This window comes from Pollicipes pollicipes, unplaced genomic scaffold (assembly GCF_011947565.3).
Source record: "Pollicipes pollicipes isolate AB1234 unplaced genomic scaffold, Ppol_2.1 Scaffold_4295;HRSCAF=5057_pilon_pilon_pilon, whole genome shotgun sequence".
NCBI classification, from domain to species: domain Eukaryota; kingdom Metazoa; phylum Arthropoda; class Thecostraca; order Pollicipedomorpha; family Pollicipedidae; genus Pollicipes; species Pollicipes pollicipes.
Genome location: NW_023596461.1, coordinates 19,889,226 through 19,907,446, shown reverse-complemented (window position 1 = coordinate 19,907,446; position 18,221 = coordinate 19,889,226). Strand labels below are relative to the sequence as shown.

General features: G+C 49.4%; 1 protein-coding gene across 1 annotated transcript in view; it reads right to left on the bottom strand.

The window, feature by feature from the left end:
* Nucleotides 1-18,221, bottom strand: part of LOC119097267 (agrin) — a gene marked incomplete in the record, with an annotated part of 155,057 nt that overhangs the window by 54,245 nt on the left and 82,591 nt on the right. Inside the window, 4 exon segments of the mRNA XM_037220316.1 lie at nucleotides 643-737; nucleotides 1,782-1,835; nucleotides 2,222-2,437; nucleotides 7,668-7,883. Coding sequence (XP_037076211.1) covers nucleotides 643-737; nucleotides 1,782-1,835; nucleotides 2,222-2,437; nucleotides 7,668-7,883 — 581 coding nt within the window.

Genomic DNA, 18,221 nt, shown 5'->3' with positions numbered 1-18,221 from the left:
AGAGGAGGAGAGAGAGAGAGGATAGAAGAGAATAAATAGATAGAAAATATATATATATATATATAAGATATATATAATATATATATATATATATATTATATATATATATACATGATTACCATCCAAGCCGGGGAATCTGTTTTGAAACCAACTGGATGATGTGAATCAAATATGGTAAAAATATAAAGCTGCGGGTGTTCCATATCATTCATTTGGCATTGTATGGTGAATCCGGTTGAAATGTGCAAGTAAGCGCATACATATCGGTAATATTGAATATAATTCATGCTATGAAGGCTTGGAACGGACCGGTTTCTGGATTTGTGAAAGGAGTTTTACGATTGGGTGGGGTCCTAACTCCATGGACTGGATAAGACAAAATCCAAAAAATTTAATCCGCAAAGACCTCTGCTTTCCAGTGGAACCTGGCGACCGAAAGAGATTAAACACCGTCTAGTAGCTGGACTTTAAGACTACTGTCATGTCTCAGGATGAACGGCGTCGAACAGTGCGGCTGTCCCGGGTACTGAACCCCCTCCCCTGGGTACTGACCGGTACGCGGGTGCGGGGACAGTCGCAGGTCGCGGCGGGTACTGACCCTGACCTCTCCCCCTCCCCCCCCCATTCCCCTCGGGTACTGACCGGTACGCAGGTGCGGGGACAGACGCAGGCGGCGCCACCGGCCGGCCGACTCTCGCAGATGCCGTAGTGAGGGCAGTGCTTCTTCTCACAGCCCTCTGCGGAGACGCACCGATCAGGTCAGCTGGTGGGACGGCCCCGGTGGGGTGTGGCGGTGTGGACGAGTCTCCAAAACACTTGTGTGGATGTGAAAGACCATGTAAGTCAGACAGATTAGCTCCTGAGACAGGCTCATCCGAGCTCGAGTGAAATGAGGGAGGGGCAGCGAATCAGATGAAAGAAGTCGTTTCGGGACGTGCTTAATGATGTTTCAGAGAAGAATGATGAAGAAACCTCACTCGCAGCCTTTATTGGGATCTGAGACACGCCTATTGGTGTGAGGAAATTGGGGACAGTGATGCAGGCATGATATCGCACGCATAGCTGCTTGACATGCTCAGATAACTCACGAAGCGATTGGTTGCAGATAGCAGGCACTCAGATCACGAACAATGTCGTTCTGATGACTGCTTTAATGCAAAATGAAAAAAACGTGGATTTTGAAAAATGGCACGGGCTGTTGCGATTTTGATCGGTTATCCTGCACAACGTCAGAAGCGCCATTTTGAATGCCGGGTACAGGAAGGTTAAGGCAGACTCCTTTAATTTGTGGAAAGCTCCCTCCACTTGCACCGTCAGTCAGCTGGCCGGCTCTGCCAGCCGGCTCAATGGGACCTGACCCGCCCGACGCGAGCAATTAGAATCATATTCCTCTATCCGACCGGCGCATTTGGATCGCAGAGGATGTGCCAGAAAGGCCACCGCTCGTCCAGTCGAGCGGCGGCGGACGTGACCCGACTGCCGGCGCGCCGCCCGCCCCGGCGATAACCCAATCCCAGCGAGATTTGAACGGAACGATTCGGCGCCGATCTTTCCGCATTGGCTACCATTAAATCTGGCGGAGAAAAACGCCAGTAGAGAACATCGCGGCCCTCCTTCCGCTCGTTTGCACACGGGACATGCGGCCCGAGGGCGGTGCGACTGCCACGATCAAGCAGGCGAACAGGAGACGTACACATCTTGCTAGTGCATGCGCTTATGCATGTAATCAAGCAAGCGCCATTTTCGAAAGCGAAAGGTAATAGGAGGTTAGAAGCACATACCGTCACCAACTAAGACTGCTGGTTCTGCGTCTTTTTTCGCCTGCAGACTGCCGTCTATAGAAGCATGACAGTGTAGGTGAAAACGTGGTTATACAACGACGAGGTGCGATGAGATTTAACTGTTGATTAATCCACATGTAGTACAGGCGGCATTGTCAACTTCCCCCGTATGTGTGGTAAAGAAAGCAACAGAACTACTCGGGCTTCAATTCAATAAAACTTGCAGAATTCATCGGGACACTTGCTTTGCCATATCACTGGTCTCAGGGACTCCAATTAAATGACGAAACACGGCTTCGAACGACCGATTCAGCAGATCTAGGCGGGAATCGACGGATGGTCGGAACCACTGGATCATTAAAAAGCTCACCCCGAGACGCCCAGCAGCTGCCGCACGCGCTGAAGACACACCCGGCGCCCGCTTCCGCGGCGATACTCACTGCACATGCCCGTGTACTGGACGCGCAGGGGCAGCTGCTTCTCGCACGCCTCCAGCCGCAGCTTGCACTCGTTGTTGTAGGAGGTGCCGTCCGTGGCGCAGACGGGACTGTACTCGCCCGAGCACTCCGGGCACTCGCAGTGGGGAGTGCCCGCGCCGTCCGAGCGGCACACCCCGCCGTGCTGGCAGCTGTGCGTGGCGCAGGGGTCAGAGGTGCCTGCCGGAGTGCACACAGAGGTCAGTCAGGCCAGCAGCGGTGGGCAAGCGTGAAGGGCGTGTGAAGGGAGCGGAAGGGGAAAGGTCAGGAAAGCGGGCGGGACATTAGGAAGGGCGACGGCTGCTCGTCAGCAGATCTATGTATGCCTGAGGAGCGGAACCGTCTAGCTGCGGACATCGAAGATGTCCATGGGAGATGGACAACAGAGCATGATTCTTGAAACAGAGTACAGATCCCTGAAATCGGGCAGCGCGTTTTGAGAGGCGTACAGTCCGTGTCGTTAATCATGGCAGTCGAGCTGATGTTCCAGCCGGCAATGATGACGACGGATGACAGAGAGACGGCCTCCTGTTTCAGGGATGAGCCGACCTCCGACGCGGCGCTCGGAAGCACCGGAGCCGCCTCTGTGCGGTCAGCCGCGGCGTGCGCCCCCCTCGGTGGCACATCACCTTGCCGGTCGTCAGAAATGGTAAGATGTCGGCATGCCAGTCAGGATCCGGTCGCACGTTCCCGAAATACGGCCCCGCCCTCCTTCCTGTTCGACAATTTATGGAAATGAAAACTGCTCCTGGCCCTGAGCTGAGAAGTTTAGCCTGCCGAGCGCGTCACGCGGCTGCCGGCGGCCAATAAATAACTGCGCGGCGACGTCCTCTCCCTCTCCGGCCAATTCGGCTGCGATGACGTCACGCGATGACGGCAATTTGCGTGCTGTAATTCTCCATGGCGAAACGCAGAGCAGCGCGAAAGTGTCGGGCGCGGCGGCGGAGGTGATCCGAGTTCAGCCGGTCGCGGCGTTCGTCGGCTGCCGGTGACGGCTCGCCAACGCCACCAAACGACCCGCTCAGCGGGCTCACCGCGTCGGCCCGATGGTCCAACTTTCTGGCGGCCGCTCCAGCCGCGTCGAAACCGTCTAATTTACAGGATCGGCGCGGCCAGAGAGCGCTGTAAACACCCCGAATTATGGAACGGTAAATTTGGGGCTGGCACACTGATCAGGTGCACACTTAGCCGCCACCATCGCTGGCGATGATTTACATTGATTGCGGCCATCGGAGATTAGAAAGTCGATGTCAGTTACTCATGGCACCGAAGGCAGCTAATCGCTGACCAATGGGATCTGCAGCATTTGATATGGCCCACAATAACGGAGCAGCGATTCGGCTCGCCCCAACACAAAATTTCCAAACCAGGAGCAGGCGAGAGAAACAGCCAGCGAAGTGGGCTGCAGTGTTGAGGCAGGCGACGTTTGCAAGGTGATATCTAGATAATCCATTGGATAATTCGGCAGTGCATTGAATGGTAAGTCAGACACTCGTTCAGATGCTAACGGTGTTGAAAGCTTTGCTTGTCTGGAAGAAGTGAACAAATTCATCGAGCCTTGCTCGCGCGGCTACCAGCTGCTTCCAAAATCCAGTTGGGGCTCGCAAAAGATATTCACTGATATCAGTGATGTGATCATATCAGATGATAGCATGATCATCAGTGATTTCCACAGACGCTTGAAAGGGCCACAATATTGTGTCTTTAATGACATGCATCATTAACACAGCTTGAATTTATTACTTGGCTTTTCCATGCCCATGTAAGAAGCTAAGCTCAGAGGCGCCTCTGAGTACCAAAAATTCAGAGGCGCGACGAGCAGCGCATTGCAGTTTTTGTTCCGTTTAAAGTTAAATTAAAATCTAATATCTCAGTAGCGCCAGTGTAAATGAACTGCTTCATTTGGGCTGCCGCGTCGATTGGTGTGAGCATTTACCAGCAGGAGCAGGTTTTTTGCCATTACATACGTGGATTAATAATCGAAGCATTATTTACGAATACAAGACACGTATGCCCGCCATCAGCCCTGCACATCTCAACGAGACTACCACTCCCTTTGGCCGGCAGGGTGCTGTTAGGCCCACGCTCGCTAATTCGCTCGGTCTCTCCGTGGACTCTTCAGCTGCTGACACGTCATCGGGTCGGGTCGGCATGGTGCCGCCAGGCCCACGCTTGCTGATTCGCTCAGTCTCTCCGTGGGGTCTTCAACTGCTGACACGTCGTCGGGTCGAGTCGGGTCGGGTCGGCATGGTGCTGTCAGACCCACGCTCGCTGATCCGCTCGGTCTCTCCGTGGGCTTTTCAGCCGCTGACACGTCATCGGGTCGGGTCGGGTCGGGTCGGCATGGTGCCGCCAGGCCCACGCTCGCTAATTCGCTCGGTCTCTCCGTGGGCTCTTCAGCTGCTGACACGTCATCGAGTCGGGTCGGGTCGGCATGGTGCCGCCAGGCCCACGCTTGCTGATTCACTCGGTCTCTCCGTGGGCTCTTCAGCTGCTGATACGTCATCGGGTCTGGTCGGGTCGACATGGTGCTGCCAGGCCCACGCTCGCTAATTCGCCCGGTCTCTCCGTGGGCTCCTGAGCTGCTGACACGTCGTCGGGTCGAGCCGAGTTGGCAGCTGCAGGCAGCGTGATCGGCCGGCGCCGGCTCAGCGACCGCTGCCGCTCAAGGGGTTACGGGATCAAGACAACAGCCATGCCCAGGATGTAGACGAGAGTAATGATTATTTAGATCCCACTATATCCTGCAGGTTATTTTTTTTCCGTAAATGGCGGAAAGACGTGTCCCGTAGGATTAAAACAGCATGTCGTGCTTGACGTGTTCACTACAACCTATTCCGCAAAAAGCGGTTACAGGCCTATGACACGACAGTCTTTACTGGGCCGGCCTCGTTGGCAAGCTATGGTCGGTGGATTTCAAAACCGAGCTGCACCGTTGATTCGTCTGTCGCTGCGTCACATCTGCGCCAATATCGCCGCCGAGCGATCTTGGCGAGGCGCCGCGCCGTTTTTGCCGCTATGCCACCTTTTGTGTCGGCGACATGGCTGAACGGCGTCGATTTTTAGCCGGTCCGCAGTCACTTGAAGACGATCACCACCGCGGTCTTGAAGAAAGCGGGCGCAGGCGGGGAAATGTGACGCAGGATCACGCCATCCAGCGAGGCGAATCGCACTCAATGGCGGCGGCCAGCGTTCATGGGCAGCTCATTGGTGGTGCTCGTGTTTCGTTTGGGCCTTAACCAACGCAAAGCTGCGCTGTAACGATCTCCCCGGTAATGACAGGCGCACGACCACAGGTAATTACATTTGGTGGCAGAGAGAAACGGTACATGCCGCTGTGGTGCGCTGTAAAAGAGAATTCCTGCCCCGTGAATGCCTAGGTGATGCTGCATTGGGTATAATTCATCATTGTGGAGCACGTCCTAGCACCGCGGTAATACAACAGCCGGGGTGGATAGAATGGGAGTGCGGGGGGAAAGATATTGCTGAAGCTCAACAGCCCACCATCGTCCGGTGTAAAGCTGAGCATGAAAAGCAGGCATGTAAGAAGAAATGGCATAGACATGGAGGTTAACTGCTGGAAATGGCAGCAAACTCGGACTGCAGCGTGTACTGCATGAATGCTCCACCACAAAATGAGGACGTTTCCGCTTGTGGCACGACTTTGCGCGGCTTCTGGGAACTGTGTCTGCGATGCCAACTCGGCATTATCAAAAATCCGGAAACGTCATCTTCAGACTTGAGCAAGTCCACGAGAGATTCTGTGTGCACATCATTGTTCAAGAGTCAGGAGTTTGTCGCTTCATGTCAAGAATGAGTTGACTGAAGAGTTTGGCGACCGTCGGTCCTTTCATGAATAGCTTTAAAAGTCTAAGGCAGATGTATTAAAGCCCAGACGGCTGAAGGCCCCCTCCCCTCCATGGACGATGAATGGGGGCAGCCTGAAATGTCTTACATATAATCATCGATTATAATGATCGGTATTTTTCGGGTGTCTTAACTTCAAAGGTAATCTCACGGCTAGCGTATAATCCTTGTCCCGACACTTATGTGCATCTGTGACATTTTATGGTCAGTTTTGGTTAAAATTTGGTACCAATTGCGAAAAGCCGGGAACGTGTCTGCCATGAGCTCGCATTACAGAAGGTTTGCTTAAAAGACAGTAGTAAAAGCCTTATTCCTCGGAGGGAAATCAGGAAAATGGAGATATAGAGGGTTGATATTTTGGCAACATACCTTTCTCGAACCAATAGCAGAAGCTATTTGCTACCATTTTGAAGTTTCTGCTATTGTTTCGACAAAAGCATGCTGCCAAAATATCAACTCATCCATGTCTTTACTCTCTTGGCTTTTCTCCGAGGAATAAGGCTATTACCACTGCCTTATCTATGTGAATAATGTTCCTCGCTAATGCACCGAACTACTTACGTAAGGTATGTTTATGATTACCCTGGTGACCCAGCGCTGATTCCTCGCATGCAAAATAACAGACGTGCCAAGCGTGGGTACCCGACAATTAGACAAGATTAAGTATACCAGCCAGATGCTGATAAATAGCGGGTTTCGTGTGGTTGATGCCTCGCTAAGTACCCTACTGTGTCTCCATTTTAATGAGAGGCTAGGTTAATTGGCATCTTAATGCATCTGAACATAAGACCGGAATTATACCGATGGTTCGGAATATCAGTACAAGAGTGACGTGACAGAAATAGCCACATAATTTACAAGCTGAGCCTTTTCATCTCTAGTCCAAGCCCCCGTTCTCCCAACCGTCAAATAGGTCAGGATTGTAGACGCCAGATCTGACCCACTTCTTTCAAGTGCAACATTACTCATCAACCGTCATTGCTAGACTCAGCGCGGTGCGAAATCTCCCGATTTGTTTCGTCAGTTATGCTAAGATGACATTCTCCACCAATGAATTATCAGTGTCATGTTCGGCCCGTGTGTACATCTAACGCATGCCTAATCAATCAAAGCATGACAAATTATGTGCTGTAAAACGCATGCAACTCGTTCGTAGTGATGTATGCATGAACAATACACTATTCCGTAAGGCATGTAACTATGAGCATAAATACACCGCTTGCAACTATCTTGCAGTCACCGCAGGGGTCACGGCACCATGCGGCAGCCAACCTGCTCACTCACACCAGACTCCCTGACATTGTCACGGAAAACCTGCAGTCTCAACCCAGAGTCTGTGACATCATGCGGCAAGGAATCTGCACACTCACCCCAGACAATGTGACATCGCGCGACAGGGGACCTACGTACTCACCGCAGACTATGTGACATCGCGCAACGGGACCTACACACTCACCGCAGACTGTGACATCGCGCAACAGGGGACCTACGTATTCACCGCAAACCCTGTGACATCGCCGCGACCGGGGACCAGCACACTCACCGCAGATGCCGTAGTGTCGCACGTGCATGGCGCGCCCGCTCCTGCAGCGTTCCAGCTCCATCAGACACGTGTTGTCGTACGTGCGGCCGTCGCTGGCGCACACGGGTCGCACCACGGCTTGACAGGCGTCCTGGCACGTGCAGCGCGCCACGCCATCGCCGTCGATGGAGCACTGCTCGTGCTCGCTGCACTGCACTGACGAGCACGGGTTGGCACCTGCCAAACGTACGCGCCCGACATTATTGGTGCATTCGCATGTAGGTACATGCATGCGTGGTCCATGAGAGCGCTAGACAAGGCTCACACGCTTGACGTTTTTACGTTTGTTTTTTGCTTCGCCGGAGAAGAGCCTCACATCCTTCTCCTCGCCGTAAAACGTAAGCATGGCCAAAGGGAAGACGCCATTGGGTAGCTCCCGTTGAGGCATATAAAATGAGCTCATGAAAATACCGAGGACCTCTTACTGGTTAAACTAGGCCAATGTGGTGCTGATTATAAGTTTATAAAAGTAATTATTGGAGGCATATCAACTATAAATACCAATTCCGCTCTCGCTATCTCTCTCTTCTCTTCTCTCTCTCTCTCGCTCTCTATCTCTCTCTCTCTATCTCCTCTCTCTCTCTCTCTCTCTCTCTCTCTTCTCTCTCTCTCTCTCTCTCCTCTCTCTTCTCTATCTCTCTCTCTCTCTCTCCTCTCTTTTCTCTCTCTCTCGCTCTCCTCTCTCTCTCTCTCTCTCTCTCTCTCTCTCTCTCTCTCTCTCTCTCTCTCTCTCTCTCTCTCTCCTCTCTCTCTCTCTCTCTCTCTCTCTCTCTCTCTCTCTCTCTCTCTCTCTCTCTCTCTCTCTCTCTCTCTCTGTCTCTCACTCTTTCTCTCTTTCTCTCTCGACATGTACATTAAACATAGCATAAGATAAAGCTTCGTATTAAATAATTACAAGTTTCGTCTTAAATGATCGGACAAAGCAGAATAGTCCTCGATGCACTAAATCATCCATTGGTAACATGCTGCCAGTGGGTGCAGCTTTTACTGGTCAATTTAGGTCTCACCAGTCAAACGTCTTGTGCAGATTCAACCGCATCATCTTAAGAACTCAGTATTGTAAGGCAATAAAATGAATGGCATGCGTTCAAGACCGCTGACCAGCTGAATCAAATATTGGTTCTTGCTGTACAAAAAAGTGGATCTGTGCCATGGAGTGTACAAACAAATATTCACACCAATATATCCACATTCGGAAAGCTATTTCGGCCTGGGTTTGTTATGCTTGATAAGGGAATGGTATCATGTAGTATAAACATGCGGCAAATCAATCTGCGAAGGCCTTTAGAAACAAGCGTTGTACATCAGACGTACCAAGTGTTTCAGAATATGTTTTAAAATAAGCTGTGCGATGCTCACGACGATCACAATAAAGCTGCATCTGCAGAGTGAATACGTCTTCTTAAAAGGGTAAATTTCTTAATTGCTTGGTGTCATGCCACCAACACAATGTTCTTAACATCTTCGATGCTCGAATTCCAGTAGCAGCCATAATTGCATAGGTTAATATGGCCTACAGGCGTCGCGATTAGATGATGATTATTCAGGAAGAGACACAGCATAATCATACACACAGGTTATTTTCACGCGCGCATTTTCATCTGGGGCTATATCACCTGCTTCAGTACTTCCAGGTAGGCACCGACGTTCACTGGGATGGTCGGGCGAGACAAGTGGATGATTATCATCTCTTAGATAGCTACCGCCCGACACACCATCTCCTGCCATCCCTGGACTTTACCACCACTTCTGGGTCACCGGGGACCAGTATCGTTCATTTTGCTAGTTCGGAAACACAAAATAGTTGTTATCACTCCGCATCACCTGATCTTCACAGACATCAGGCTGACAGAACAGTCATGGGGAAAACCCCTCCCTTGCCCCTTTTTTGCTCGTCTTATAGGCAGCCCTCGTGCGAGGACTGTATGGGACCAGCCCAGCCGCCTCCTTGCCACCCGCCAACCTGTCCAGATAGATTTTGGACTTTATATATTTTGTTATATTTTGTGGATATATTTTGCCATTTATCGTCAGGAGACGGACTGAGATGGTTCGTGACCTAGCGACACTAGCCTGGATTTAGAGGGCACATAGCACCGCTTTAAAATGCTGGTGTCAAGAATGCAGCGTGGATGCAGCTTAAATTTCATCCTTAGCCGCCGTGTCATAAGACGGTTTTGTACCACTCCAAATTTCAGAATAATCTTGGTCTGCTGCTCCGTGGTAACACATTTATCTGCCTTGCGCATGCCTAGGCGTGCCGGGACTCTTGTATAAATACGATCACATTTTTGAGGTAGTGTGCAGAAGCGAAGTGGTGCGCCTGTCAATTTCTTTGTCATTGTTATTATTCGAGTGGCTCGCGAGTACGTACACGCGACGTTGTTTTCGCACAGCCATTGTTATAACGCAGCACCTGCTGGCTACCTGCGCTGTAACGGTATGGCGGCTGCTGAAATTTGAACGTTGAAACCCGTAACGAAAAGATGCATTAGCTGCACAAAACTTATTAGCATGGGATATCCGGATATTGTGTATTCAAGAATACTTTTTCTGGAGAATGAATCTTGCTGTGCTCGTGACACGTGCATGTTTGATGCCTAAAATCTCCGGTACATTAACGGACGACTGCAGTACGCACAAGAGGACCAGTAACGCCTCAACAAAAAGCCATCAGCCGTGCCCTAAGAAAGACAGAGTTTTGATATTATTCCAGATTGTGTAAACACATCGACAACTCGCTTAAGTTATTCACAGATAGCTTCTGGGGCTACAGCTGGGACCCCTCGGCCGGCCAAGACTAGAAAAAGAAGCAAGGCCGAGACCATGGAAAAGGCTGACTTGAAAATCGGTTATGAACACATTGGCTTTGCTAAGTGCACAAAGGTAACCCCGAAATGCTTATTTAATGCGCATGGAAAGCGTAAATTACAGATTCGTGTAAGACTGTTATGTCTGGTAAGGTCACAGCGATAGAATGTCGGCGGACTGCTTGGTTTGTTTCGCAAACTATGAATATGACCCAACACACAACTAAAAAGATAATACACGCTACATGCATTGAATCGGCAAGCTCCACGCTGCACAAAAATTAAAGGAGTGAGATGATTCAGAGTATGCCGCTAATGTCTGCGCATTTGTCTAGACAGTGCCTAGTTGGTAAGACCTGTCTCCCTAGCTGCCAGTCATGAAATGCCACGAGAAATGAGAAGAGTCTCGACATATCTACGAGAGGTTCCAAGCGACACACAATCTTTATCTCAGCTGTCTTTGTCGCGCGGACTTGTGTTATAAATGTCTCTGGGTCAGAGTTTAATTAACAGCGCCTGGCAGTCATAATTCTTCGATTAATTTAATCACGACTTGGCTCGCGTCTCCGAGAAAGTGCACCACCCGGGGCGTTTAGACCAACAGCTCTGCTAGCACCCGGAGAGCTCCCCTAGGCGCCCTACTTTATCTTCGTTAGTCTGGAGCTTCTAAATAGGAGGGGCCACCACACGGTAGAGCCGGCGGTGTAGCAACCATCTCCGAATCTCTGTCGCGAACTCTTGTCTTGGTCAAGTGCTATAAATATATAATACACCATACGCAAGCCGTTGAGCAAATCATAATAAACACGCGATATAGGACAGGCAGAAATGGATCCATGGCTCAGCCAGCATAATTCAGCTCATTGTTCCGCCTTTTGCTGGAATCGGCCTCCAGCCGAACTGTCTCGGCCATCTAAGAGGCCATTGGAACCACAAAAAATGACGCTAATGTGAACCGGGACTCAGGAAACGGCCTTTAGGACCGCTGGCTGCCTATAATGCAACCTTAGTGTGTCCGCTCACCCATCGAGAAGCACCAGACCCCTCCCCCCGCCCTACTGTCTCGCGTTTCCACTATCACAACCGTACATATTCTACATACCACGTTCCCTCATCGCCCGCATCCGTTTGAACTTACGGCCACATTTCTTCAGTGAGGTTTAGGTGCCTTTTTCCGAGTTTTGTACCAGCTTTATCGCTGCAATATTGTCGACTCTTCACAGCCGTTTTCTTTATGTTCGATACCAATTCCAGACGTCCACGACAGATTGCAGATGGTGACGAAGGCTGACATATTTGTGAGGTAATTCCCGTGGCAGCTTTGTATTTAACTTGCACTTGATATCATGGCGCACAGTGAACATATACACGATATTGAGACCTTCCATTCGAAGATCGAGCCGCCTGGGTGCTCTTGGAAAAGTTATGACGGATTTCGGACGACAGTGTTTAAGGAAACGGTCACGTCGCCAGTATAAATTGCGCCGAGAGTTATTCGCTCACTCTAATGATCCTGGCTGTCAGCGGAAAGTCAAGCAATTAATCGAGATCAGATGCTCGAGCGCTGGCAGCGCCGGAATTGTCTAGCCCTTGAGCACCACCTCGCGGATATCAGAGGCACAGACTAGCACGGAAGCAATGGGTGCTGTCTCTACAGAGCAGAGCGGTTAACAATAAATGACGGCGTCGTATTTGATCTTAATGCAATAGGGCAACACAAGGGCCCAGAGAGCGCAATTATATAGGATCCAGGTTTATCTGACGTTGCCATACGGGGAAGTAAATACATGCATCATGACGTGTTTCAGGGTTATCAATCACAAGCAACGATGCGGAAAATACTTGATGAACGCGAAATGCTGAAGGTTTAGCACGATATTCACAAGAATCAGGATATTTTGTTTCTTCACGACTGATTGAATGCCGTTACTCAGTATGGTCAGTATGGCACATACAATTTGTTGTAAAATTATTTTAATGGTTTGTATTTGTATTAATAAGTCTACAAGTAAGCATGCTTCTAAACAAAGAAATGAACTGAAGCAGGAAAGTGGCAAAAATTTGACTGAAGGTTGCATTTGTTTGCAACACATGCCAGTTTTCAACATTTGTGCGAACAATGAAGTTGGATTGTGTCACTACGGAAGCAAATGCGACGGATTGTTGGCTGTAATGTGTGGAGGAATATCAGCGAAAACTGTGACCTCTTTCTGCTTATGTTTAAGAAAAGGCGGATAAGAGGAACATTCCTACAAAATATCGTCCATTATTGTTTGAACTGAGCACTGCATTATGCATTCACGGGCTGTGTCGTCAGACTGCAGATGAAATTATGTGTATATTTATATTTGTATATGTATATTCATACATAGCATATATATATATATATATATATATATATATCCTCAATCCTACAGACATTCCTCTTTTGCTTGATTGGCTCATTGCCTAAACCAATATCGCTCGCAGCCTTGCAAATATATCAAATGGGCCAAACCATAATTACGCACAGATGATTGCATCTATCATGCACTATACATCATCAGGTATCTCCAAATGCATAGCAATATGCATTGCACCATAACCGTGTTTGAACTGCTACCTATGCGCTGGCCATCCTCAAGGAAAGCTGAGTATCTGGCGCCCGTGCAACGAGATAAAAGCATCCGATTTTATTCGAAAAGATAACCTCTGCTGCGTATGGTTCCAAGCAGTTCAGATACACTTTTTTAGACACGAGCCCCTCACTGACGCAGTGTATAATCCAGGGATGATGAGGATATTCAATGTATGCACACGGCATGTGCATATTCGATACATAATACGAGTCAGGCCGTTGTGCCAATGTGCCACTTTCACACGTGATGGCCGAGAGCTTGTTTGTCTACGGGTACAATAAAGAATATCAATCAGCTCTACCATATCAACGCCTTTTGATTGTTGCTGCTTATGGAGCATCGATATTATCGGAGATCCATTCTGCCCACTCTGATCCGGACATTCTCACTCGGGCCTGAAGCCTTCGTGCCGGTAGCTGTCGGAAGCCGTGCCGGCCTGTCGGAGGAAACAGCTCGGCGATCAAGCTTGGAGAGAGAAAACGTACACCTTGTCGCCATCTTGGCAGGGATCGACCCACCAAGCTGCTCTCCTTACATCCGCCCCTGCACTGCGCCCTCTCATTCCCAGACCACGGGCCGGGAAAATCCCGCAGGTGCCGGTCGGCGAGCTGCTACGCAAGTTAGCGGCTGAAAAATGAAAACTGAGTCATACTCCATACGCATTCACGCGGCGACACGTGACTGAAATCGTGGCCTGGAAGTAACTCTAATGTAGATCATTCGTTAAATGGAGTGGTTGTGTTGAAATAAATATGGATTAGCTCTGGGAAGTGCCAGCGGTAATGTTTTTATCTCTACTTGGAAAGGCTCCATTCATACCTTGTTTATCACACGACTTTACGAGCATCTCCTCTGTTGCTTGACGTATCATCAAACTTCCAAAAAATCCCGAGGCATATCAGCAGACAAAGCGGCAAGCACAACGTCCCTTCTTTTCCCAGTAGCCAGCATACACCTGCTAGATGTGTCTTAGTTCTGAGGTATTTGTAATTCATTAGGCCACACGCTTTTTGTTACGGATAGCAGTGCCCAGCCGTGAGGTTATATGTGTTGGATAACACACCCACTGAGGGCTGGCGGGGCAAAATGGTAAGCTCTAAACTATGTCCAACTTTGATCGCGCCTCTGGCGGAGAAGAGTTGACCATCAGCTGTGCATAAGGCCTCACCGATCAATGTGGGACAGGGTTATACGTTCTGTTCTGCTCATAATTAAATCAACTTTTCCTTCATTGCTTTCGTATGCTTGCATGAAGACGGGTGTACACTACAGGGCCAACCATTCATTGGTGCCCATCACGCGGTAAAAAACTGAACACTGTTCCACTCGCGGAAACCCAGACCATCACATCTCACTGCTTTGTTCTTATCATCCGAGACCAAACCAATCCCAGCTCCGGTCAGTCCATGAGCCTCCGCCCGTGACGTCACCAGAGCCCTTGACGTCGCGTCCCCGCCAGGCCGGCGCGCCGCGGCGCCGACGGCTGCACCGCTCAGCGCGGTCCCGGCGGCGACAGTCAGCCGTCAGCGGTGTGTGACAGCCCGCCCGTCACAGGCCCATCACGCGTCACAGCCCGCCCGTCACAGGCCCGTCACACGTGACGGCGCGAGCGGCCGGCCCACCTCGACGGCCGCCGCGTATCGAGCGGAGCCTCGCAGCCAGCCGGGCCCGACATGAGCTGCCGCTGTCAAAACGTCCGCAAATTGGCGACGGAGTTATGCCCAATATTCGGCTGATTACTGCGGAGCTCCGGGGCGGCCGAGTCGGACGGACTGTACGGATCGCTCTCCTCAGGGGCCGTGAGGCGTGAGACGACGGCACAGAAGTTAGCATTGGCCCCCGCGACAGTGGCAAGAGGCGCTGATTTGGCTCAAAGAGCACCTTGAAATGGCGGTCAGGGTTGCTCGCAGCAACTTATCAACGGAAATATTTGGCATTCTTAGGGCCATTGTTTCCCTTTAGTCCCGACCAACTGCCTCCATGTGATATTGGCTATGGATGACACTGGTCCGTACGGGTGACTCGCCCCGGCTCTATAACAAATGCTGCGCTCTCCGGAAGCCAGTGAGGGCCAGACAGCGCTTCCGTCCAGACAGTTGGATAAGTCTGCGGATTGTGCACTTGGAGATGCGTTGTCCGATTGATGTGACTCATTACCGCATGAAGCAAACATTCGGTAGGTAGGCATTCGTCTATTTTTGTTTTGATGCGTTTTAGTCGATCTGCATTGTACTTGTGCAGATTGGAGTGCGATGATTTTGTTACTAGAATATACTTGTGGTTCTCTGTATCTGGCTTTCTGTCTCTGTATCAATCCTGACTTTTTAATGTGGGAGTACTCCACGTCGCAGCATAAGGGACGCTCACGGCGCAAAGGCATTAAGAAGATGACGTCATGTAGGCAGTGTAACTAAAACACTGTGAAATCTGACGATTTATTCGTAACAATTATCTCAGCAAACTTATCGCAAACAACTGGAAGCAATGTGACGAAACGCACCCAATCCGTATGGCACGCATTTTTTTCAAATATGCTGCCAGCTGATCCATGTATTTTTGCATAGCGTAGCTAGAGTTATTTGCGCAAATGGGTATATTTGTATTGCCAGTGTGACCTAGGGAGAAACTTACTTGACATATCATAATTGAAGTGAGATGACTAAATTAGTACTGAAGAAGGCATGCTAAATGTAAAGGTGAGTTTTGCCGCAGGCGTTTCCACTTTCGCTACACAAACTAAGCTCATTGTGAGATTTAGTACCCCTGAAGAGGAATTGCCAAGGACAAATGACAAAGGACAAGCCAAGCTGACAAGCGTGGGTGCCATAATACAGATATGTTTCATCTAATTCGAAGTTCTGATATGGGAGGTAGCGCTCTGTTGTCGTTTTCATTTCAAATACAAGGCGGTGTGTTTCATTTCCTATGCGGAAGATATGTACGAGAAAAAGGCCACGGCGGACATTTGTATTTTGTCTCTATATAACATACACAAGCCACAAAAGACATGCTCAACACAATCATGAGCATATTACTTGCGTCTGATGTCTGTGCAAATTAAACTCCTCAGCAAACAATATCCATTATTTTGGAACTCATTACATAGCACGAGAGAGCGGCAATAAGATAATTTCGGCCCGTGGTAGCTGTCGCATTTTCCGAGGTCGACCAAGGCCCTGAAACATCATCCAGGCTCAAGTGTGGTGTGATTTGTACCACATGTCGCTTGGTTGGATGGGGAAGCAAAAACCGTAATCTCTAGATGATGCTTGGCTGTTTGCTTGGCAAAGCTGATCGGATGTACACTTCGCAGTTTGTTCGCATTTCGATCGCTACACCTCGCCGCTGCTTGGCGAATCAATTTACCTATTCTACTAAATTTGGTAGGTCTCCACACACCTGTTTTTGAGAGATGTGTGGACAAGAAGGCCAACTTAACTGTAAAAGCGCAATGGGCTGAAGCCTTCGTCTAATTCACTGAGCACTGGACTTCAGCGAGCCGAAAATCTTTAACCGTATGCTCGCGCTAATGTTTTAAGGCATACCACGCTATACCGTGAAATCTGATGACAGCTTATTGCCCAATGTTTTACGACAATAAGGGAATCAGGAAAATCAAACATGTGATATGGTTCACACGAACCTTTAAAGTCCTAGCAGTTTACACGTGGGGGCGGGTTGGCACGGATTCATTTGACCAATTTTTATGCAGAGCTGGATCGAATCAGACTCGATGAATGAATTTCAAACAAGTGGCTTTGCGAGCTGGCCGGATTCTCAACAGCAGGAGCAGACTAGACCGGAGACCGTACGTTCAATACGCCAAGCTCTCCGCCAACAACCGCTGCAGTCGGTAGGCTGCGCCGCATGATAATGTCGCTCAGCGGCGCAGCATACGTTCCCAGCCTGTTTGTTGGCAATTCGGCTTATTTCAGCCGCACATGGAGAAGGCGCAGGTAAAACGACGAAGACCTGCCAGGGATTCGCTAATTTTGAATGCCAGTGTTATGTGTGATTCGTATAAACACGCGCTCGGGTGGGGGGGGGGGGTCAAATTGCCCGCCCCCAAAGGTTTTTCCAGAATGGTTTCCGAACGGCGCGGCGTAGCCGCGCCAAATTTGACATAGCTGTAGACAATTAAATAGCGGATCACTTTACATCAAAAATTTCGATTTGACTTGTAAGGTCGCTGACCTATGGCAGGTCAAAGTCAGGCCATGGTTTCAGCAAAGGCAATTTCTAGGAATCGTCCAATCTGATACAATAACGGAGTGTTTGACAAAGCCATACATCTCTGAGATGCTTTCTTAGGCACCACAAATATTGAATGAGCAAATTACTTTGACCTAAGGTCAGTTATGAAGGTCAGACCAAGGTCATAGCCAACCTGATTTATTACTCTAGGGCTTGCTGTATTGGAAAGTTTGTGGTGCTCATTTCGAACTTAGTGACAACAGGGACCGCATTATACATCTTCCATTGACCTCTTAGAGGTCAGAAAAGGTCATTGACCTAAGATGACCCGGGTAGACATTTTGTTTTAGGAACATGCTGCCAGGCGTAATCTCTGTTGCTTTTTCAAATGCAAAACTCAAAGCAGTCTTGTATGATTTTGGTCACCATTACCTTCACAAGGTCAAAAAAGGCCACTGACCTCGATTTGACTTTTAACCTTTTGCTTAGAAACAGTTGCCTAGGTTCGGGGGGCACTTTGGAGACCAGCCTGGTATTTGACCTTGTTTGATCTTATTTGACCTGAAGGTCCTGACCTAGGAAGCTCAAACTTTGACCTAAGTGAGTTCACATACATGTCAAGACACCATAAAAATTTGGAATGACCAACTGTGTGAAATAAGCAATGGACAGCATTTTATTGCGAGCAAGCTTATTACCAAACTTGCCGACGACTGGCAGCAGTATACGCTGTGACATGTTTGCCTGGAGCTTTACTAAGAGCCGCAATCGGTATCATGTTATCTAGGCTGCTACCAATCAGCCCACATCGCTTATTGCAAAGCATGTGTCTTCAGCTTTAAGCCCAACAAAATCGCGAGCCAGCACGATGTTGAATAACCCGGCCGTAAATA